The sequence below is a fragment of the Sus scrofa genome, chromosome 13 (genome assembly GCF_054392235.1).
Source record: "Sus scrofa isolate SSC_HxYL_T2T_F1_AM1 chromosome 13, Sscrofa_HxYL_maternal_Yorkshire_Landrace_v2.0, whole genome shotgun sequence".
NCBI lineage: Eukaryota > Metazoa > Chordata > Mammalia > Artiodactyla > Suidae > Sus > Sus scrofa.
In genome coordinates this window covers 145379441-145404481 of record NC_139395.1, presented here as the reverse complement: position 1 = coordinate 145404481, position 25041 = coordinate 145379441, and the positions used below count along the sequence as shown (strand labels likewise).

At 37.7% G+C, this 25041-nt stretch overlaps 1 protein-coding gene across 9 annotated transcripts in view; it reads right to left on the bottom strand.

Annotated features, from left to right (window-relative positions):
* The window catches only part of OPA1 (OPA1 mitochondrial dynamin like GTPase), a 93263-nt gene extending 69303 nt beyond the window's left edge, over positions 1-23960 (bottom strand). For 2 of the 9 annotated variants that reach the window (XM_021070063.2, XM_084987524.1), the window contains exons 1-7: positions 23778-23960; positions 18031-18349; positions 17107-17203; positions 13865-13972; positions 13311-13364; positions 12035-12102; positions 2544-2654 (exon numbers count right to left, since the gene is read on the bottom strand). In XM_021070063.2, the coding sequence (XP_020925722.1) occupies positions 2544-2654; positions 12035-12102; positions 13311-13364; positions 13865-13972; positions 17107-17203; positions 18031-18349; positions 23778-23809 (789 nt within the window). In that variant the 5' untranslated portion in view covers positions 23810-23960. Of the gene's footprint in view, positions 1-2543; positions 2655-10371; positions 12103-13310; positions 13365-13864; positions 13973-17106; positions 17204-18030; positions 18350-23777 lie in introns of all 9 variants that reach the window. The other 7 variants (XM_021070065.2, XM_084987526.1, XM_021070064.2 and 4 more) reach the window with 4 other exon arrangements.
* Positions 23961-25041: the final 1081 nt, after the last annotated feature.

Sequence of the window (25041 nt, the reverse complement as noted above, 5' to 3'; positions counted from 1 at the left end):
GATTCACTTGAGGTAAATCTACCAACAGCAGTTTTAATCTACTGTTTCTGCATGAGTGCCTTTGCTCAAGTGATACAGGAAAAATCTATTAGGGGCTACTAAGATATACAAAATGAAGGCCTACTTATAATTTTCAAGAAGTAATGGGAAAGAACGACTAAAAAGCAACAGAAAGTAGCTGTGGTTTTGTACCTCAAGTAAACCTCAAATGCTTGGAATGATAAAAACCTCATCGAATTAGGATTTTGATCACTACAACAAATGAAGGGGTGTAAAGTCATCTGTGTATTACCTATAGGGGGAATAGAGAGGATGATATTGTAAGCAAACTATCTTAAAGGACAGTAAAAAGAATGCTATCACTATAGAGGAGCATAATAAGTTGTTTTTAAAGTCTCATCTACTTTCACACAAGGCAACTCTATAGTGGGCAGGTATGTGGAATCTAATATACGGGACAAATGAACCTTTCCACAGAAAAGAAAATCATGGACTTGGAGAACAGACTCATGATTGCCAAGGGGTGGGAGAGTGGGATGGATTGGGAGCTTAGGGTTAATGGATGCAGACTATTGCCTTTGGAATGGATTAGCAATGAGATCCTGATGTGTAGCACAGGAAACTATTTCTAGTCACTTATGATGGAGCACGAAAATGTGAGAAAAAATAGTGTATACATGTACGTGTAACTGGGTCACCATGCTGTATAGTAGAAAATTGACAGATCACTGTAAACCACCTATAATGGAAAAAAATAAAAACCACTATATAAAAAAAAATTCAGTCAGTAGAAAAACAGAAAAAAAATAATGTGGACAGTAACAAGCCATGTTTGGTACTCTAATAAGTATGCCTTAATAAATAAAACAGATAGAGGTATAGTCCTGTCAGTAGCTCTTTTACAAATGCAGAAAACGAGGAATAAAAGGGTAACATAGATAATCTGATGAATATCAGAAACAAGAAGGATATAACTAAGCCTGGAAAAAGGCTAGTAAAGTAGCCCCTGAGTGAATAGTAACCCTTGGCAATGTCAAAAATAAACAATATTCACTAATGGTTATCATTTAAATCAGATTCAATAGCATGTCTTAAATCATACCTTAGAATCTTAAAACAGCAGCTCTATGGGACTCACTGCAAATTATTTTACCATTATGAAAAAAACAAGAATGACATGTAACCAGAGCTGTATTCATATTCCTAACTACCAAAACGTAGTAGTTCTTTCCCCTTCTTTCTGGAAGGAAGCTAAGGAAAGGATGGCTAGGCCCAAGCATCCAATTGGTTAGAATATTTAAATGGTACTCTCAACAGCATGAGGAACAGAGAAGGCTAAATCACCATTTAAAATCAGTCCCTCCTTAGTTTAACACAAGTTGAAAAATAACTTGTTTTCTGTTTCTACCTATGTTATTCATTCACTGAAAGCTAAACAACATACATGAATCAAATTCCACAGCCATGGAATTGAGAAAAGCCCGGAAACAATATTCAAAAAAAAAAAAAAAAAAAAAAAAAGGTCAAACTATGATGAGTACTCCCAAGTATTAACCACCACCATATACAATAGGGTTAGCCAGCAGAATTACAGCACACTAATTATCTATAGTATTGGTTAATTCAAAATCGAACCTACAGGAAGCTACTTCTATGACTGAATTATTTTTTCTAAGATTTGTTCCTCACTCTAAAATTTTTCTGATCTAATAACACAAGTAGCCAATTTCAAGATCTTAGCGTACAATTTTAAAATCATTACTTATATTTCATTTGATTCTAGTCTCTTTAGAACATTAACCTTGGGACCTACACTATGGGATCATCTAACAGCCAAAAGCACATTTTTAAAGATTTCCTGATTGCACTTACAACCAAATATCTGTATAGAGTTACAATGACTTCTACTAGAATCTGTTCTTCAGTGACTAGAATTACAACAGATTTCCAATGTTCAATCCCTCAGTGGTCCAAGGTGAAAATTTATCTGTGTTGACTTTACTAATAAATGTGGAAAATCTTTATGCAACAAGTTTATCAAAGTACCTAAGAATAACTGCCCAAAAGTTGTCAAAATAGCTTTCTTCTGTAAAAAAATAAGAATATTCTCTGCTGATTCATTTTAGCTAAAACAAATACATTTCATTCTTTAAGTAATTTAACATGGTCATCCATAGTAATCCTTTTCATTTCAGCAATGAAAACTTTGTGAACAAATAAACAGACAAGCTGGCTACAAACTTAGGGTGCCTCAGTAACTCGACCAAGTAAACCACAATTCATAATTCTTCTCTAAGTACAAATCCATGAACCCTTACAGATAATCTGATTTTCCAATCTAATAATTCCAATGTTTAATATTTTGGTTTTGTTTACCTACTCTAGGAAAGTTGCATATCTAAAGTATGTATCTTTCCTATTTTCACTTTATCAAAAATAATTTCTCATAACTGGAGTCCATGAATGGATTAAGGCGACATGATCTTGGTAGAAATGGCTGATTAGTGCGAATACATCAGTAGCCCCCTTAAACCATCCATCACCTTGCGCTTCTGTTGGGTATAGCTCGTGCTATATTGGCCAGCAGCTCTGCGTGCTTCCTCTTCATGCTCTTGAATTTGCTGTTGTAAGAGAATGAGCTCACCAAGCAGACCCTGCCATGAGTTTATAACGAGGAGAAGAGGAAAATTGGGGAGGAGAACAATGTTAAACCAAAGGGCACAAGAAAGGAACAGATTAAGTTAAGGAGAAATGGATAGCTTATCACAAAATGGAAATTCAGTTATGTACTTTTAGAGCCACTATGTAACTGGGCTCTGTACCACATTTCCATTTTTCCCCTCAGTAAAATTCTATGCCTCAGAAATATGCAACAGCAGTTTAAAAAGTGAAAAGGAAAATGCAATAAGTGACTGCTTACTGAATAAAACAAGCCAGATATATAATAGCAACATACAGTAAAACCCAGACTAACTGGAATGCTCAGGGAAGATGGCACTGTAGTTAACTGAATTTCCTAGTAACAGGAAAAATTGAGAAAACAAATACTTCACCCCTTATTTTTGAATTGCCAATATGAACTAATACATATGGGGGAAGAAACAAAACTGTTTTGAACAGTGTTGATGTTACAGGCCTGAATCTTTTAATTCTTAGTTTCATTAGACTAAATGGAGAATACATAATATCTGATTTAATTATTATTTTTCCTTGACATGTGACATCATCCATTAAAGACTATAGTCCTTCAAAACTTAGTTTTGAGAATCAAGTTAATCGAGGTTTTACATTAATTCATAATTTTACATGCCTATGCACATAACCTTATTTGACTAAAACTTAAGGGTTTTTTTTTCACCAATTAAATAATGTTTGAGGTACTGTCTTAACTTTACACAACCTCAAATAAGTAGTCTGACTGAATTTTCACTTTTTATGAGTTGTTCTGACATTAAATAAAAATAGCCTCTGAGAATACAACCAAGGCTATATCAATTATTAAAGCACAATCACTATAAAAGAACATAATTAAGATATGGAGATAGCACAATTATGAATAAATAAAAATGAAACAAAACCCAGTTTGGACCTATGCACAAAATTACCATTTCTATGTTTAAAATTCTAATAATCATGAAATGTATATTTGGTGTAATGTGTTCACATGTGGCATACAACCAAAGTACATGTCATTTTCTGCAGTGTTTTAAACTGTTGGTCTATTAGATGATCTTAAGAAATACAGGAGAGGAAAACAACTAGGAAATAACAATGTCAGAAGCCTACTATTTTTTCAATTAGAAACATGAAAAGGGTAAAATTCCAATGAATGAAGTCGCTCTTTAATTTGCACAACAAAAGTTTTCTGGGAGAACAATGGGTTCAATTTTTACCAAATTACAAAAACAAAGAGGAAAACTAATACTTTAAAATAATCTAAATTAGGAGTTTCAAACAGCTTCACAGATTTATAAAATAATTGCCAAAAATATTTTATTTTGTATAATACAATTATAAAGTTTCTTAAAATGAACCACTGGATAACATCATATTCAAATTTTAATTGGTAGACTCCCCCAGAGGTTAATAACTTAGTTTACATAATCCAAGGACTAATATAAATAAAAAAGTTTTCCAGAAAAGAAATACAAACAGAAAAACTGTATCATAGCAAAGCATTTTAAATTAAGGGAAACTATCAGCACACGATTTGAGAGATTTTTGTTTGATTCCTAGTTTTAATACATTAAGCTATACCAACAATAATGAAACTGGTTGACTTACTATAAATCAAAGGATGAAACTAGTTGATATTTCTGCATGACAAGTAAGAGAACATCAAAGTGGCAAGTAACATAACTGAAATTTCAACACCTGTTTCCAAATTCAATAGTAAAAAATATACTTATAAAAAGTGCAGTTATTGTTTAAAATGTATTTTTTAAACAAATGCTTTTACGGTCATTGATAAATCTATCAAAGAAATGCAATGCCCCTCATCACTACTCTCATCATTTCCATAATTTTTATGTCCTTTGCGCCTCCTTTTTTTGTATCATTGCCTTTCACCAAGCAAAAAGAAAAGTAACCCATCTTATTTTTATTCATTTGGTAATTTATCATGATCACTTCTTCTAATCATTCAAGTGTTTAGATTTCTCAAAACAACTGCCTTTTAAAGAAGGTTTCCCATGTTGGCTTACACATGAGTGTACCTATACTTTAATTATCATAGTATCAGTAGTATTTATAAAATGCCAAAGCAGTAAGAAAATATTTCACATTTCTTAACTGTGCTGGTCTATCAGGCAAAGGATTGTTTTTTATTTAGAGCATAAACACCCCTCCCTAACCAACTGCTTATATGTATATACAAATCATATGGTCAATACTCTAATATCTATTATATTATAAGAAAAGCAGCCTCTTTCTAGTGACACCTCACTTTCCTTCCATGTCTGTTACTGAAGCAGTTATGTGAAGATAGTTGAAATTAACTGTTACCTCCTGAAAAAAGTAGGAAGAAAACAAGAATTAGACACAGAAAAAGCTATTTACACCCTAATACACAACTAAAAAAGGTTACCTTTATCCAATTTTAGGCGTCAAATCTCAATCTAAACACTGATGGGCTAGCTTCTAAAGCTAAGGTCATGCGTTGTAAGGAGGGGGAAGAAATGTATGTGCCTAAAGAATGCAAGATAACACTCCTTAAATGAACAAAATAATTTTACTTGATAAATATTTTCCCAAGTTCAGACATTTTTCTCTCAAGAAATAGCACATAATTCTTTTGAAATGATATGTATTGCATTCAAAATGTAATAATTATGATCTATAACAAAAATAGTTATTATAAACAACAGGGATGGTATGTATACTCTCTAAACTGCTCCTGGTTACTGTCAATTTGACACTGCTGCTCTCATGGTCCCGTATTTCACAATGTTCTCAGTTTTTTAAAAAATATAGTATCAGATTAAAAACATCAGTGATAACTCCAGAAACCAAAATAGCAACTGACAGAGTTCCTGTCGTGACTCAGAAGAAACAAATCTGACTAGCATCCACGAGGATACAGGTTTGATCCCTGGCCTCACTCAGTGGGTGTTGCAGTGGTGTAGGTCGCAGAGGCAGCTGGGATCCCATCTTGCTGTGGCTGTGGCGTAGGCCAGCAGCTAAAGCTCCGATTCGACCCCTAACCTGGGAACCTCCACATGCTGTGAGTGTGGCCCTAAAAAAAAAAGACCAAAAAAAAAGGCAACTGAAAGTGCTGCAAATACCTCTAAGTTGATGAGTTTGATAGAAAAGATTTTTTAAAATCTTGAAACTATGACTCGTTCATATCAATACACTTAAAATACTGTTATTTTCAACAATATGCTAAAAACTAATAGCAGAGCAGGGCCCATAGCTTGTTTGTTTTTATACCTAGCACATAGAATAAGGCCTGAGACATTAGATGTGTTACAGCCAGCACCTAAGATAAGGCTTGGCACATGTTTGTTGCTTGAAGTGAGTGACAATCTTTTACCTAACAATGCAAAGTTGATAGCATAAAATCCAAATTGAGCTTCTTAAAAAAATGTTTATTCTGTAAATAAGCTCCCGAAGAGACTGCATAGAAATTAAGGGGAGGAAATTAATTAAATGATGTTAACATACTGTTAATTCATGCAATAATTCAAAGTGTAAGACGGTAATGATCGTTGTCATCTTCATATATATTAACATTTATTTAGTTTTATTATGTGCCAGATCTTGTGCTAAAGGGCTTTACCTAATTCCCACAACAACCTTTTAACAGACGGTTCCCCATTTTACTAAAAAGGAAACCAGAAAGTCAGAGAAGATAAGGAACTTATCTTACGTCACACAGCTCAGAAAGCAGGAAGGGCAGGGTCCAAAAGGTCACAGTGCGCCTGCAAAGTCTGTACCTGATACCACCCTGTTAGCTCTATGGTCTCACTATTTTCAAAGGGCCTTTGACACACCAGGTTCAATGTACACTTAAAAGAGGAAAATGGTGAAACCACAATGCTTTGAAGGGCATATGTAAATTACTCTTTAGAGAAGGCACTGGCAAACTACAATGTTCTGGCTGAGTAGTCCACAGAGACCTTAGGGCCTGCAAACCTAAAATATTTACTATCTGGACCTCTAAGGAAAAGCTTGCCAACTCCTGCTTTACTAGTTTTAACAGTAATTTGGGTCTGGGAAAGAACTTCAGGTAAGTGAAGACTTCTTTCCCTTTCCATTTAAAAAATATTCCTGGGCACTAATCTACTTTTCAAAGTTTAAATAATTCCACTATTTCAATTAGCTAAAGAGAACTATCCTCCTATTTTTCTCCCTCCCAGTAACACGTAATTTTGCTAGAGATATTTACAGCCAACAATATTTATGATTAGACATTAGAAGGAAATAACATCTTTCCACTTGAATTATTTAACTTGCTCCATTTCAGAAATTCCACATCCTGTTTTACTAACTGGACAATTTCTACAAACAATTTTAAAAGATGACCAAATCAGTCTACTACCAATAGTTTTTATCAATATTGCAATTTTTACCAAATACCCTATGTTCTAAATTATCATGTAAAAACAATGTTACATACACTATATATGTATATGTGTGTGTGTGCGCGTGTGTGTGTGTGTGTGTGTGTGTATTTTTTTTTTTTAGGGCTGCACCTGCAACATATGGAAGTTCCCAGACTAGGGGTCAGATCAGAGCTGCAGCTGCTGGCCTACACCACAGCCACAGCAACACAGCATCCAAGCCACACCTGTGACCTACACCACAGCTCACGGCAACGCTGGATCCTTTAGCCACTGAGTGAGCCCAGGAATCGAACCTGCATCCTCATGGATAGCATCCTCATGGATACTAGTCTGGTTTTTAATCTGCTGAGTCACAATGGGAACTCCTGTTTAATGTTTTTTAAATGACATAAAAATGCAACATGCTTATTATTAAGGAATAAAATTAAGTGTCTAACCAAGTATAGTTGCTAGTTGTTAGGAGCTCAGGAAACTTAAGTCTCCTGCATCTGTGGCTATTGATCGTGTTGGCCATGAGAATTTCATTTTGCCACAGTTTACATTACTTGTTGCATGAGGAATCCCAGAAATCTAAATCCTACTAAGCAACACTGCTTTGTTACAATTCAGAATTCTGAGTACATGTGTCATCTTCACATTCCTGTTCTCAACAGTAGCCAAATATTGAAAGCCAGAAAATTCACAGGTAATCAGAACCAACATACCATTTCGTAAAATCTTTGGGTCCACTCTTGTCAGCATCAATCAAATTTACTTAATTTAAGTTTTCTTTTATTGAGTTAAACAGTGAATTCTGTTAAGAGTTTGTTATCCTAGGTGCTCTGACAACAGAGATTATATGACAGAAATAGCCCATTAAATAGTAAGAATGAAAAGACAAAGTAAATAGTACTTCATCTGTCAAATGTTTTAAATATTGAGAGTATAATTATTGGCACCAAAATGGTTATGGAAGGCTTCCTGAAGATGACAATTGAACTGGGCTTTGAGGATGAACGGAATTAGGCAGAGAAAAGGAAGAGGGAGATTTCAGCTGGGAGGTACAAAATAAGTAAAACCACATAAATAAGAATCAGAGTAACATGAGGAAAGGGAGAGCATTACTGCTTAATAGTTATATTTAAAACTGTAACACTACTTTTTATTATTTGGACTTTTAAAAATCCTTCAAATATTTTTCTATAAGTTATAAATGTGCTTGCTTGTAACCTTCAAAATGACTATACATCTAACTTCTGTGAGATGTTTCTGACCTATCAGAAACATGAGAGAACAAAAGCCGATAATAAAATGTCCCATTTAGCAAAATAATTTTCACCTGAACATAATGATCTTACTGAATCTACCAAAAGGAAATACACTAAGTGGTCCTGCCACCTGTATATATTATGACCAATATACAGAAATCTGCTTATGTACAAACCAGGTGAGGTCATTAATTCCCTAAAAAAGGCTTGTCACTCCAATTCCTAATTTGTCTTTAAGCAGTTCTAAGGAGCTCCAGGTCCCAAGAATGCTATTTAGCTCACACTCAGGGTTCTTTCTAATATTCTTCTATAGTGGGTACAAGTTTTAAAATCTCTAATTAAATAAAAGCATTTATTATGGAGTGGTTTCGGCATTTTTCCCTTTTTTTTTTTTTTGGATTTTTAGGGCCGCACCTGTGGCACATGGAAGTTCCCAGGCTAGGGGTTGAATCAGAGCTACAGGTGCTGGCCTACAGCAATGCGGCTGCAGCACGGCAGAATCCAAGCTGTGTCTGTGATCTACACCACAGCTCACAGTAACACCGGATCCCCAAACCATTGAGCGAAACCAGGGACAGAATCCACATCCTCATGGACACTAATTGGATTGGTTGCCACTGTACCACAATGGTGAACTCCCTCCATTTTTAATTTGTCAAAAAAAATATCAGAACTTCTGATCAAACATAACTATTGTCCACAAACTGAAAAGATATACATTCAGGCAAAATCAAAGAAACTTGGTGTCTAGTTAGCCTGCGCAGCATTATGTGGGAGTATATGCTTCTTGAGTTTCCAAAGATCCCAATTATAAATTTCCAAAACACCCAAAAGTCTTAGGGACCCCAGACTGAAAACCACACGAGAACCAATCTGTCTACTGTGTTGCTCATTCTGATTCAAGTAGATCTGACATCCATGTCCTTCAGCCGCCTCTCACTTTCACTTTAGTTGACTTGGAAAGGTTCCTAACTATCCCTCAGCTCACTAGCAGTTTTCTAGATGTGTTCTTATTGAAAAGATCAAATCTTTTTTAGTTCTAGTTGTAGAAATGTTTTTAATTTATTACAACTTAAAAAAAATCTGATTCACTTTTACTTTTCCATTCCTAGTATAAGTCTAGCCAGAAACTTAGCATAAACCAGACAATCATTAGGCTAAGGCTCTGAACATCATTTTAAATCCAGGGCTCTCACACACCAGGCTGAACCAATCAAAAAGGTATTGCCCAAATTCTGGATACCATCCTACCATCTCTGATTATTGCCCACATTTTAAAACTTGATGTTTTAGAGTAATTTCAAAAGGCTTCTGCTAAGGTCTCCTTTTCCATGCTTTCATTCAACCTTCAACTTACAGACAAGTCTCTTAAAATCAGTTTATATGCATCTTGTCTGAGCAGTTCATTATTTTCAAGTATCACAGGTAACAGTCAAGCCTTGAAAACATAATACTGCATATTAATAAAATTCAAAACTAGTAGGTGAGGCTGAAAATACTTTTTCTGTACAGCAAATATTTATATTAGCATTTAATGCTGTTTGATTTAGGCTTCAACGAAAACAGCTTAATCAGAATTATAGATTAATTCTTATATTTATAACTCATACTTGGAAATAATTGGTGACTTTTTAATGGGCAAGATAATTGCCATGAATTACGGAAAAGTTTAAAAAAAAAAAAAGTCCACAAGAGTATCTACCTTTTTAAAATTATAAAATAAAGCAAAAGATTTGCTATCATGTCTATTGTATAAAATAAAATCTGTAAGGAATTCCCGTCGTGGCGCAGTGGTTAATGAATCCGACTAGGAACCATGAGGTTGTGGGATCCCTGGCCTTGCTCAGTGGGTTAAGGATCCGGCGTTGCCGCGAGCTGTGCTTTAGGTTATAGATGCGGCTCCGCTCCCACATTGCTGTGGCTGTGGCGTAGGCCGGCGGCTATAGCTCTGATTAGACCCCTAGCCTGGGAACCTCCATACGCCGCGGGAAGCGGCCCTAGAAATGGCAAAAAGACCAAAAAAAAAAAAATCTGTAAATGCAAAAAATTTCCCAGACATCTGTTCTCTTGTTTTATCTATACTGCAGAGCATCTGATCATTTACCAATTACTATTCATTTATCACCTTAGCAGGATTTTAAGGGAATTACCCAAGTCAGGACCTCAGTAGGTTTCTACTTTACCAAAGCAATACTAGGCCATACCAGACAATAATGGAGATGCAGGCCTCCCCAAAATGATCTAGGCAACAAGAAATCTTGTCACGCAAAATCCACACTACCATGCCTATAACAGAGGTTGTTTCTTCCCAGTTAGATTAGCTCCTCTCCACACATTAAACCTATCTGCATTAAGGGCCAGGGCCTTGGCTCAATATTAGCTGCGTATCATAGGCTAATTTCTATTCACATTTTTCTTTCCAGTAGCCATGTATAGTCAAGGGTGTCTCTTGGTTAGAATAATGTTATTGTAAAAAAATATTAAAAATGACCAAATTAAAAGGCAAATACACATGCATACATAAACACACATTTTGAAAAATGTTTTCTCCCAAATATCAAGTTAAAAGACAAAAGAGAAGTTCCCATGGTGGCTCAGTGGGTTAAGGATCCAATGTTGTCTTGAGGAGATTCAATCCCTGGCCTTGTTCAGTGGGTTAAGGACCCAGTATTGTCGTAAGCTGTGGCAAAGGATCCAGTGCTGCTGTGGCTGTGGTGTAGGCCAGTAGCTGCAGCTCCAATTCGACCCCTACCCTGGGAACTTCCATAGCTACAGGTGTAGCCACAGAAAGAAAAAAGCCAAAAGAAAAAAAACTTTTGAAATATAATTAAAACTTGGAACATTACGTAAAAAGTTCAAAGTTGAAGGACAGGAAACAAGATGGAAACCTTTCCACATAAACATAAAATTACTTCAATGTATGAAAACCCTAATAATCTTCACTATTTTAATTTTAAATGTTCACAGAATATTTTTTCAGATATATACTTAGGTATTATATTTTTAAAAACCTCCAAAGAATCAGTTATCTGCCCAATTCCAAAAGATGAAAAAAGAGAAAACTAAGAAAATGTCAGGATAACATGACTATAAATGCACAACATATGTGATTCTACATCAGCAGTTCTCCTAAACCGTTCTTATGCATTAATATGCATGTATTGAAATTAACATATCCTAAATAATCCCCACATAATTTTGTTGACTATCAATGTAACAGAAATCTGTTTATCCCCTAATAATGAACATGCTATTCTCTTAATATTTCCCCTAAGTATATGTCATGAAACATTAGTCCATAGAATATATTTCACAGAATAGGGATTCTACTAGTAAATAAATCTGGAAAGCTCTGCACGCTTTTTGACTTCTCTTAGATTCACAGTGTCTATTAAGGTCTGAGAATTCCTAAAGAAAAGAAGCTTGCTTATTTTATTTACAGCAGCTTTCCCCCACACATATTTAACAACAAAACTTCTAGGGGAGACAACCCAGGAAACCAGTATTTCACTGACGTATTTGAGGGAAATGGGCTTCTCCAATTATATTTCCAAAACTGTCACATAACATCGTGCATTTTGTACCAAGATTAATAACAATACCTCTATTGGATGCTTTTATACTTGCTCCTCAGATGTTACTATTTTCACATCTTCCAAGTAGGTGAAAACTTTGAAAAAAATCTTTCAAGACTATATGAGAATGCTCCTTTATACTTACCTTTCTATAACGCTTGTCACTTTCAGATCCAGGATCTGTTGCTCTAAATGCTGTTTCTCCAGGTGAACCTTAAAGATAAATATGCAGTCCTTTAAATTCTCCAGTGAAGTCAACAGCCTAAGCTAAATTCCAAATTATGTTTAGTCAGTTGAAAGGTAAACTGATTTTTAGAGCAAAAATCACCTTTTGGAAAACTATTCTCATTTTGAGGAACATAATGGCAACCTAAGGAAAAAAACTCAAAAATATTATAGGACATGTTTTTTTTTTGGTCATCTTAGGGCCCCACCCCCAGCATATGGAACTTCCCAGGCTAGGGGCTGAATCCGTGCTACAGCTGCTGGTCTGCACTACAGTCACAGCCACGCCACATCTGAGCCACGTCTGTGACGTACACTGCAGCTCACAGCAACACTGGATCCCTGACACACGGGCGAGGCCAGGGATCAAACTCAAGTCCTCATGGATACTAGTGGGGTTCATTACTGCTGAGCCACAATGATAACTCCTTTAGCACATTTTTAACTAATTTTTTAAAAATATCAATATAGGAGTTCCCATTGTGGCTCAGCAAAAACGAATCTGACTAGTATCCGTAAGGACTCAGTTTATTCCCTGGCCTCGCTCAGTGAGTTAAGGATCCAGCGTTGCCATGGGCTATGGTGTAGGTCACAGACCACGGCTTGGTTCCTGCACTGCTGTGGCTGTGGCGTAGGCCAGTGGCTACAGCTCTGATTAGATCACTGGCCTGGGAATCTCCACATGCCGCAAATGAGGCCCTAAAAAGTGAAAAAAATAAAAATTAAAATAATCACTGAAAACTACACACACCAAAAAACCCCCTAATCTTTGATAAGGATTATTTTACATGAGAGTACTTACAGTTTGGCCACCTACTACCGCCATTACAGACCACAATGAATAAAAAAAATTAAATTAAAAATGTCAACTGTGACAGGACAGATAAGACAAAACTAAAATTACTTTTTGTTCCAATGATCAGAAACAATCAGATCAGTTTCAAGAAAATATTTTGGTTAAGCAAACTTTCTTTTTAATAGCTTGAATCTAATATAGATACATATTCAGGAATTTTAGTTTTACCACAAAATATTATTTCTACCTAAAGGATAATGAATTTGCCCAATATGATTCTGACATTTTAAAACTCAGCATAAGCAGCATTATAAATTTGGTCTGCAATTTTATTTGCGACTAGTTTATTAGAAGCATTTAAGAGGCATGTTAAGGTCAGCAAAAATATCTGTTTACACACCTAACAAGAGAAGTAGGTCAGAAGCTTCTATGACTTCACTAACCAATTTGTGACCTGTGAAAAATCAGCAAAGGGGGAAATAGAAATGTAAAATTTAATAGGAATGCGCAAACAAAGATGTCTTGAGACCTCAGATTTATATGATAGGGCAGAATTGGGCAAATACACCAGGATTAACTGTAGTAAATACTACTCATTATGGTCCGTGATAATTAGTTTTAAAATCACCAAATTGGCTTTAATCAATTATGAAAAGCAAACACACAGGAAGTCTCATCTACTTGTCAAGAACAAGTGATATATTTTTCCCTCAATACCTAAAGCCAAACATGCTGAAGTTCTTTCACATTTTCATTCTGTTGGGCCAAACAAAATTTAAAACTACTGAGCAACAAAACTTTATGCTTACCATTTTTTCAAGATCCTAGTTTTTATTTGGACTAAGTATTTTCATTTAAAAGCTGGGAATAAATAAATGAATACATCTTAAGCATTTTTCCTCTGTGTATCCTGACATTTCATGGGGATAAGATCAAACACAGGTCCTTCCTTACCTGTGGTGAAAAAGTCTTTCAATAAGCTGAGGCTTTCAACAATCTTGTCAAAGTCAGGCGTCAATTTTGCAAGGTCCTCTGAATTAGGAAGGGCGTTTCTAATTTTCTCTGGAGAAGAGAAATACAGTCTCAAAATAAGAATTTGACTATTAAATTCAATTCATAAAATTTAAATATCACACATAAATTTATTTATTTATTTATTTATTGTCTTTTTGCCATTTCTTGGGTCGCTCCCATGGTATATGGAAGTTCCCAGGCTAGGGGTCAAGTCGGAGCTGTAGCCACCAGCCTACACCAAAGCCATAGTAACTCGGGATCTGAGCCTCGTCTGCAACCTACACCACAGCTCACGGCAATGCCGGATTCTTAACCTACTGAGCAAGGCCAGGGATCGAACCTGCAACCTCATGGTTCCTACTTGGATTCGTTAACCACTAAGCCATGACGGGAACTCCAAATCACACATAAATTTAACTCAAATATTTTTTCAATTATTCTCCCTATAACAGCTGCTACATATATCTGAAACAATACGTTACTCTGATGATATTCTATAAGCCATGAAAATTTTAAAAAGACTCACTGGACATGGCTTAGAAGGCTAGCTTTGATTTATAAGTTAAATGCCTTGAAACAGAAGCACTACATTAACAGTGGATTGGAATCAGAAATACTTTTTGGGAGGAAGTCACAGCAAAGAGGCCAAGAATCAAAGGAAAAAAGAGAAAAAAATAAATCTCTTGTAGCACCTGGCCTGAATTTAAAAAGAAAAAAAAAAAAAGTGATGAAATTCCAGCTCAGGAACAGAATTCTATTACTTTTCTCTGTCCTTTCATATTCCCTAAAAAGATTCACACTTGTTACTATTTCAAAAAAAAACTGTCTATGAGCCCAAGACAAGCCTTTATTTTTGCTAGATTTATTTTTACAGTGATCAAGTATTTATTTTTGTTTACAAATACTCAACAATTTGTCAAAGTTTGAAGCAACCGTATTTATTTTGGTTTATAAATACTCAACAATTTGTCAAAGTTTGAAGCAACCTTATGTCTTCTCAGTTAGGAAGGGCTTATCTAATTTTCTCTGGAGAATATGCATCAGGTCTCATTCTAAGTGCTACAAAGGCATTAACTTGTTTAATCTTCATGGTAGTCCTACAAAACAGTTACCATCAACACCATTTTACAGATGAGGAACTGGGCACAGAGATTAAGTAACAGGGCCCTTGCATAGAGCAAAGTGAGGAAGTCAGGTTTAAGCCTAGACAGTCTAGCTTCAGAACCCAGGCTCTCAGCCACTATACTGTGGTACAGGTCAATGTACAAACTTAAAAAGCTCTCCTCATGTATGTTAGAAAATAATTTGAAAGAGTGATCTTATTGCAAATATCTTTGCCAATGCAGCAGTTCTAACTTTAAGAATGTGCTGTGAGTAGTGCATGCAGAGATTAAATCTACCTGTGCATACACTTAAGCTAGAGTCTAAAAAATGTTTACAAAAAGTCTAAAAAAAGAGACTTGAGGAAAATAATTTTATCAGAAAAAAATTTTTTTTAAAGATCAGTATGACTGGAGTTCCCATCGTAGCTCACTGGTTAACGAATCCGATGAGGAACCAGTTCGATCCCTGGCCTCGCTCAGTGGCTCAGTGGGTTAAGGATCCGGCGTTGCCGTGAGCTGTGGTGTAGGTAGCAGACGTGGCTTGGATCCTGCGTTGCTGCGGCTCTGGTGTAAGCTGGTGGCTACAGCTCTGATTAGACCCCTAGCCTGGGAACTTCCATATGCTTCGGGAGTGGCCCCAGAAAAGACAAAAAAAATAAAAACAAAAAAATAATCGGTATGACTTAGTGGCAATCACAACTTTCAAAAATACTTTTTTCTCATCTATCTGTTATTAGAAAAGGGGAACAATGGCAGACTAACGGGAGAAATTACTCTGGACACTGGCAGGCTTTCAAAATATCTGATTATAAAAAGTACAGGTAACCAAGTTATCCAAAGACAGCTAATCAGGTGTGGCACAGTGCATCTGTTCCGGGTAACATTATACGACATTGAAAGTGATGTCTAAGAAAGCTGCTTGGCGGAGTTCCCGTTGTGGCTCAGTGGTTAATGAATCTGACTAGAAACCATGAGGTTGTGGGTTCGATCCTGGCCTTGCTCAGTGGGTTAAGGATCTGGCGTTGCCGTGAGCTATGGTGTAGGTAGCAGACACAGCTTGGATCCTGTGTTGCTATGGCTCTGGCGTAGGCTGGTGGCTACAGCTCTGATTCGACCCCTAGCCTGGGAACCTCCATATGCTGTGAAAGCGGCCCAAGAAAGGGCAAAAAGAAAAAAGAAAAAAAGCTGCTTGGCAACATGGAAAATGCTGACCAGTGCATCAGCAGCAAAAGACAAGATTGCAAATTGTGGATTCATTATGACTGTACAATCTTTTTTTGGGGGAGGGGAGTCTTTTTGTCTTTTCTAGGGCCACACCTGTGGCATATGGAGGTTCCCAGGCTAGAGGTTGAATAAGAGCTGTAGCCACTGGCCTACACCACAGCCACAGCAACCTGGGATCTGAGCCGCATCTGTGACCTACACCACAGCTCAGGGCAACACCAGATCCTTAACACACTGAACGAGGCCAGGGATCGAACTCGCAACCTCATGGTTTCTAGTTGGATTCATTAACCACTGAGCCACGATGGGAACTCCTGACAGTACAATTTAAAAAAAGAATTTTTTTTTTGGCCATGACCACAGCATGCAGAAATTCCCAGGCCAGGAACTGAACACTGTGCCATAGCAGTGACCTGAGCTGCTGCAATGATAACACTGGATCCTTGACCCACTATGCCACAAGAGAACTCCAAAAATTACAGTTTTTAAAATTATAAATTTAGTTCAAAAAAACTAAAGCATTAATCACACACACAAAATAAGTACAATTAAAAGAAAGTGCTCCTTAAGGAGAGTGACAGCTATGTTAAAGTGATGAACTAGAGGATAATTTCTTCCACCAATTTTTTTCTTTGCTATTCTATTACTCTTATCATTAAACTGTTATACCTTAAAATTCTGAGTTAAGAAACTACCTCAATACAACTATTTTTCCTAAAATAAAGTATATTTATTTACTCATTTTTTGGCCATGCCCACAGCATGTTCCCAGGGATGAACCCGTGCCAAAGCATCCTTAATCTACTGTGCCACCAGGGAACTCCCCCCAAAAAGTATTTTAATGTTGATACAAACCTAAATCGATATACTCATCAATCTCCCACACAATGTCAGGCACAATCCACTTATAGTCACTAAGGTCAGGTATCATATCTTTCCACTGATCAAAAGTCTAAAAGACAAGAAAGTATGCCAATCAAATGCTCTGAATGCCATATAAAATATAAAGAAAAATTATTTAAATTTATTAGTTAAAACATACTAAGAGCAATGTACTATGCTTAAAATTTTTAGAAACAAAATGGCCTTAGCTCTTCTAAAAATAAATTAGCAGACAAGCATATAAAACATGTAAATGTTCCTTCACCAAATATAGAAACTGCAAAAATTCAAAATATACTCCTACTTCACACAGATTTCAGATTTGACTTTACTTTAGGCTTTAGCCCCCTTTCCTAACCTTCTTTCTTAAGTTTTTTTTTTTTTTTTTTACTTTAGGCTTCAGCCCCCTTTCCTAACCTTCTTTCTTAAGTTTTTTTTTTTTTTTTTTTTTTTTTTACTTTAGTCAGATTTGACTTTAAACAACACTGAAGCATGGAAGGAAGAGAGACCAGGGGTCAGGACAGCTTGCCTGTGGTCCCAGAGCTGCCACAAAGTGGTTGTCTGAGCTTGCCTGTGCTTCCAAATGGCAAAGCAGAAAATCAAACCTAGGTGTTCCTACTCCCAGCCCACTGCTCCTTCCATTAGGCTGTTTTCATCACCTAGAAAAACTAGGGTTCAGAAAATAAATTTTAAAAAATAGTAATAATAAAAACTAAGATTCAGAGAGCATTTTCCTCTTAGCACCATTAAAACAATTTAGCATGTGGTGGAGACCCACAATAAATGTTTAAACGTCTAATTATATTCTATTACACTAAAGAAAAATGATATATGCTATGAAACCTTAAAATAATCATGCTGGAATAATTAGAATAGCAGCAGGAAAGTTAAACTCACCTTTTTGGCAGTATAGCCACCCCCAACAGCAGATCCTAGTATGAGGTACCGAAGTTTTAAGAGTCTTGCAGCTAATCTCGCTGGCCAAAAATTCCTGCGGGGCTGGTAGCCATATTTAATTGGAGAAAGTTTCAATTTACGTAAAGGAAGGTTTGTTAAAGAGGAGAACTGCTGAAACGATGTCCTGAATTGAGGTCTTTGAAGCTTTAAGGTAGGATGACGTGAATGATAAATACTTCTCGAAACCAGGTGCAGTTTTTGTAGTGGTAAGCTTCCTTTTATTCCAGAGCTGTGTTTCACTAAGGACTGGCAGACCTCGCTGAAAGAAAATGAGTGTGGGAGAAAGATCAGACAGGGAAACAACATAAAGGAAATGATATAAAAAGAGCAACAGGAGTCCCTGTCGTGGAGTCCCTGTCATGGCTCAGCAGAAACGAATCTGACTAGCATTCATGAGGATGCAGGTTCAAGCCCTGGCCTTGCTCAGTGGGTTAAGGATCTGGTGTTGCTGTGAGCTGTGGTATAGGTCACAGAGGGGGCTCGGATCCTGCAATGCTGTGGCTATGGCATAGGCCGGCAGCTACAGCTCCATTTCAACCTGAAACCTGGGAACCTCCGCATGCCGTGGGTACAGGCCTAAAAAGATAAATAAATAAAAATAGAAAGGGCAACATACAAAAGAGAAAACATGCAGGGGGACACATGACCAATCACACTGTCTTAGGATAGCTCACAGTTACCAACCATTTGCTGTATGTCAGGTGCTATCTCATTTAATCCTGCTGATAATTCTATGGTAAAAGCCCTAGTATCATCCCCATTTTACCAATGAGGAAAAGGCGGCTCACAGACATAAGTAACTTGCTGAAGTCCCCACCAATATAGGGAGTAAAGATGGGATTCAAACCTAGGCAGTGGGACTCTGGAGCCTGTCCATCATGGACTATATGTGGGCTATGATCCTGTCAAGAAATCAACATTGGAAAGAAAAAAGGTAGAGATTTGTTTTATTAACTATGGATAGCTGTTTGTTGTCAGTAAAGTTGAAAACAAAGTATCTTTGTATAGTGACATATCCCAACCAGACTTATCATGGTAATCGTTTTGAAAAAGTATAGAAATACTAAATCAATATGTTGTATAATAGGAAACTAATAGTGTTGTAGGTCAATTATATTTCAAAAACAAACAAACTCACACTGAGAAAAGAGATCAGATTTGTGGTTACCAGAGACAGGGGTAGCAGAAGAAGGAAACGGATGAAGACAGTCAAAAGGTACAAACTTAATAGTTCTAAAACAAATAAATACTAAGAATGTAGTGTATGACATGATAAATATAATTAACAAGGCCGTATGCTATATATGAAAGTTAAGACAGTAAATCCTAAGAGTTCTCACCACAAAAAAAATTTTCTATTTCTTAAATTTTATATTTATATGAGAAGACGGCTGTTCACTAAATTTATTGTGATATCATTTCATGATGTATGTAAGTTAAACTGCTATGCTGTTTCTACATAGTAACAACAAAAGATCAGAAGGAGAAATTAGGGAAATGATCCCATTTACCAATGCATCAAACAGAATAAAATACTTAGGAATAAACCTACCTAAAGAGACAAAAGACCTGTACTCTGAAAACTATAAGACGCTGATGAAAGAAATCAAAGATGACAAAAAGAGATGGAAAGACAGACCATGTTCCTGGATGGGAAGAACCAATATAGTCAAAATGACTATACTACCCAAGGCAATCTACAGATTCAATGCAATCCCTATCAAATTACCAAGGGCATTTTTCAAAGAACTCGAACAAAATATTTTAAAGTTTGTTTGGAAGCACAAAAGACCCAGAATAGCCAAAGACATCCTGAAAAAGAAAAATGGAGCTGGAGGAATCAGGCTCTCTGACTTCACGCCATACTACAAAGCTATACTCATCAAACCCATATGCTACGGGCATAAAGATAGAAATATAGATGAGTGGAACAGGACAGAAAGCCCAAAATTGAACCCACATACCTACAGTCAACTAATCGATGACAAAGGAAGCAAGAATATACAATGAAGAAAAGACAGCCTGTTCAATAAGTGGTGCTGGGAAAAATGGACAGCCACATGTAAAAGAATGAAATTAGAACATTTCCTAACACCATATACAAAAATAAACTCAAAATGGATTAAAGACCTAAATATAAGACCAGATGCTATAAAACCCTTAGAGGAAAACATAGGCCAAACAAGCTCCGACATAAACTATAGCAATATCTTCTCAGATCCACCCCCTAGAGTAATGGCAATAAAAACACAAATAAACAAATGGGACCTAATCAAACTTAAAAGTTTCTTCATAGCAAAGGAAACGCTAAGCAAAATGAAAAGACAACCCACAGAATGGGAGAAAATCTTTGCAAATGAAGCGATGGACAAGGGATTAATCTCCAAAATTTATGAACAACTTCTGCAGCTCAATACCAAAAAAAACAACCCCCATCAAAAAACAGGCAGAGATCTAACCAGAAAAAGTTAAAAAACAAACAAACAAACAAACAAACAAACAAAAAAAAAACCCACCCCAAGAAGAAAAGAATCTAAATGTCTATGTTGGAGCTCCTGTTGTGGCTCAGTGGAAACAAATCCAACAAGGAACTATGTGCTTGCAGGTTTGATTCCTGGCCTCGATCAATGGGTCAAGGATCCAGCATTGCCATGAGCTGTGGTGTAGGTCGCAGATGCAGCTCAGATATGGCGTTGCCAGGGCTGTGGTGGAGGCTGGCAGCTATACCTCTGATTTGACCCTTAGCCTGGGAACCTTCATATGTCATGGGTGCGGCCCCAAAATGCAAAAAAAAAAAAGTATATGTTGGTGATGCCGGTGCCTGAGCTCTTCCCTCTTGTCCTTCCTGACAGAGACGGAGTTTCCCACCAACAACCACACTCCTTATTCAACACAGTCATCGTACTTACTAAGGGCCAGGCCCCATTCTAAAGAGTTTTGAAATATTAATCCATTTAATTACCTGGGGATAGAATCTTTTTTTTTTTTTTTTTTTTTATTTTCCCACTGTACAGCAAGGGGGTCAGGTTATCCTTACACGTATACATTACAATTACATTTTTTCCCCCAGGGATAGAATCTTAAAAGGAATCAAAGAACACAGAAATAATGCTGTGAAGAAGGACAGTAAGGGAAAAAGGGAAAAAGTGCCAGATATTATACTAGATATTTACACAAACGCTACTATTAACTCTCAGAAAAACCTAGTAAGGTAAGCATCCTTATCAATTTGGTCTTTTGAACTGTGTCTTGCCTAAGGTAAAAAGACTAGTGAATGGTGGAAAAGGAATTTGAATGTATACTTCTATATTAGGCCAAACTAAAAATTAAATGTGATGCAAAACAAAAGCCCCCCAACCCCACCCCACCCCAGAAATCACCTATTCTCTATCATCCATCATCTTCTTCTAACCTATGTACTGTTCCCTAGTACATAATTATTTTTTCAAAAATTTTATGCAGGGAAAAGCAAAAAAACAAAACAAAACAAAAAAAGAGAAAAGAGACCAAAAAAAAATTTTTATGCAGGGAGTTCCCTTCATGGCTCAGCAGTTAACAAACCCAACTAGAATCCATGAGGATGCAGGTTCAATCCCAGGCCTCGCTCAGATCCTGCCTTGCTGTGGCTGTGGTGTAAGCCAGCAGCTACAGCTCAGATTTGACCCCTAGCTTGGGAACTTCCATATGCCTCGGGTGCAGCCCTAAAAAGCAAATATTTATTGCACCTAAATAAACATTGGTCATTGGTCTTCTCACATGTTCATGAGCATGTATTTAGACATATATGTCAAAGAATGTTTATCTTTAAAGAATAGAAATTTAAATTTACTCTTTCACAACACACAGGAACTACATCAAAAGACAAACTTCAGATCTTGGGGCTTCTGACCTTTCACATCTTTACTTCTGCTGAGAGCTAAACTGTGCTATCCACACTAAGACTTTTAAGCTATAACCATGGAGTCAATAGTAACTTTAGAAACAATTTAGTGGACAGCATCCAACGGACTAAACAATTATCAGTTATTAATCAGTTTGTTTTTAAACTCAATTTTTAAGTTTTTCCTACATATCTTAATTGCCCCAACAAAGTATGCTACTTTCTGCAAAGTCTTTACTAATTTTTTTTTTTTTGCTTTTTAGGGCTGCACCCGAGGCATATAGAGGTTCCCAGGTTAGAGGTTGAATCGGAGCTACAGCTGCCGGCCTACACAACGGGAACTCCAAGTCTTTTCTAATTTAAGGAAAATTGAATATATTTCCCCAGTAAATACTGAGGAGTAGAAATAAAAAAGGTTGTAAATAACTTAGTTCAGTACCAAGGGATGCAGGTTTACTCAAATTAAAATTCCACGAGATTAGAAATAACTTATTCAATTATTCTAATTGACTAAAACTATAACTACTGCATGCTATTCAGTTCTAAATTTAGACTCAAGTTAACCTTCATAAAACAAATGGATTCCATCCCTTAGAAACACTAAATTTCTGCACTTAAAATATTATGCAGAAAAATTCAAGACAGGTGTTTGGGAGTTCCTGTTGTGGCTCAGTGGTTAAGGAATCCGACTAGGAACCATGAGGTTGCAGGTTCAATCAGTGGCCTTCCGGTGAGCTGTGCTGTAGGTTGCAGATGCAGCTCCGATCCCTCCTTGCTGTGGCTCTGGCATAGGCTGGCAGCTATGGCTCCGATTAGACCCCTAGCCTGGGAACCTCCATATGCTGCGGGAGCGGCCCTAGAAAAGGCAAAAGGACCAAGGGGGAAAAAAAAAAAAAAGGTGTTTGGAGATTGAGTTAATTTAGGAAAACCAAGTTTTTCCAATTTTGCTTGATGCATGTTACTGCTCATCAAATGCCTGCAACAATGAGTTAAACCTGAAGGATATCTAAGACCACTAGAACACAACCACGTGTAAAGGCTGAAGTTAAAATTACTCTCATTAAAATGCACTATAGAGATGTAAATACTTCCACGACTTTCTCTTTAGGATTAAGTCAGGCCTGGGCGACAACAACATAAAGATTAGAAAGGTGGTGCCACATTCCTCACCTCTCATCCAAAAGCAATTCTCCCTTCCTAAACACTGAAAGAAAAAAAAAAAAAAAAAAAAGCTGCTATTAAGAGAATATCTCTAATTTCATCTGACACAGCATGCGCCACTGCTCCAGACATAACTCCAAATCACGTTCACTCAGCAGACTAAGGAAAGAGGCAGAGTCCCCTTCACGCCGAGAGACTAAGTCGGGTACCTGCAAAAGCAATGTAAGCCTGGCGTGGAGGTAGAAGAAAAACACAGTGAGAATTAAGACTCAGAAAGGGTGACACATGGATAGAGTCAGAGACTGGGGAGCAAGGAGGCAGAAACAAGCAGCTACCAGACGCAGAGATAATAGCGAGAGCAGAAAGGTTAAAGGGACAGGCACAAATAATAATAGGAACAGGCCAAGAATGAAAAGCACCCAGAATCTTCCGAATGGCATAGGGACAGGGACCAGTACTGGGGCCAGCATCTCCGGTAAGCCCAGTCACGGCTCCTGTCACTCAGGTCCTCAAAAACATTCCGGAATTCTCCAACTGCCCTCTGCCTGGCCTGAGACTTATCTGCATATTCTGGAGATAGTGATGGGACAAGCCGGTTTTCCGGAGGCCTCAGAGATAACGGGGCCAGGTCGGAGCCCGCACTTACCAGGCCACGGCAGCCCGGCGTAGTCGCCACATTCTGCCGGCGAGGAGGTCACACAGACGCCGAGGCGGCCAGGCGGGAGCCCCGCTGTTATCCCCAGTCCGGCTTCTGCTCCAGGAATGACCCAGGAAGAGGCCCTCAGCAACAAGGGCACAAAGCAGCCACCGCGGCCCTCCCAATGCGAATGGACTTCCGCGAGAGCCTGCTCGGCACCCGTACTCGGTCCGTCAGGCAAACCACCACCCCCACCTTCCTAGGCGGGCAGCACAAATGGTCCGGGGGAGGACTCACGCATGCGCTCAAAGCCTGTGTGAGGAGCAAGGTAATTTCCCCTTCGCTCTCCCCCACCCGCCTTCTTTGTTTGAAGGAGGAGGAGGCTGAGTGGTGTATTTGAATGTCTCCAGTTAGACTCTGGGACGGGAAGAGTTCAGGTGTTGGGCAGGGACTGGCAGGGTGAAGGACTTGAGATCCGAATAAAGTGTCAATGCTTGGCTACCAATTTGAGAAAATTTGGACTGTTGGAGCACAGAGGAGCTTACGGAATACAAAATTAATACAGCACAGGGATAGAGTAATAGAATAGAGTAATGCCCTTTTGCCCTGCTCCTTTTTTTAGGTGTTTTTGTTCACGAAGCACTTTGATGTCTTAGCACAATCTCGGGGGAGGTGGGGGGTGCTGAAGGAGGAATGGTCAACAAGTTAAGTGCTTTAGAGTTTCTGAAGGTTAGATCCAAGAGGAACTCAGATGAATTAAGCAAACTAAGGGTTTGGAACAAGCTTGTGCAGGCTATAAAGGCGTCAAAAAGTGATTTCGTTCATTCGCTCCCTGTCAGTTTTCATCTGGCTTTTAATTTAACTAATTTATTGAAATTGCTGCTCAGGGAGTTCCCGTCGTGGCGCAGTGGTTAACGAATCCGACTAGGAACCATGAGGTTGCGGGTTCGGTCCCTGCCCTTGCTCAGTGGGTTAACGATCCGGCGTTGCCATGAGCTGTGGTGTAGGTTGAAGACACGGCTCGGATCCCGCGTTGCTGTGGCTCTGGCGTAGGCTAGTGGCTACAGCTCCAATTCGACCCCTAGCCTGGGAACCTCCATATGCCCCGGGAGCGGCCCAAGAAATAGCAACGACAACAACAACAACAACAACAACAACAGACAAAAAGACAAAAAAAAAAAAAAAAAAAAGAAGAAATTGCTGCTCAAAGTCTTGCAGCAATTCCATATTGCCAAGGGTCACTGGGCCGCCCTGCATTCAGCTCAGGATGTTG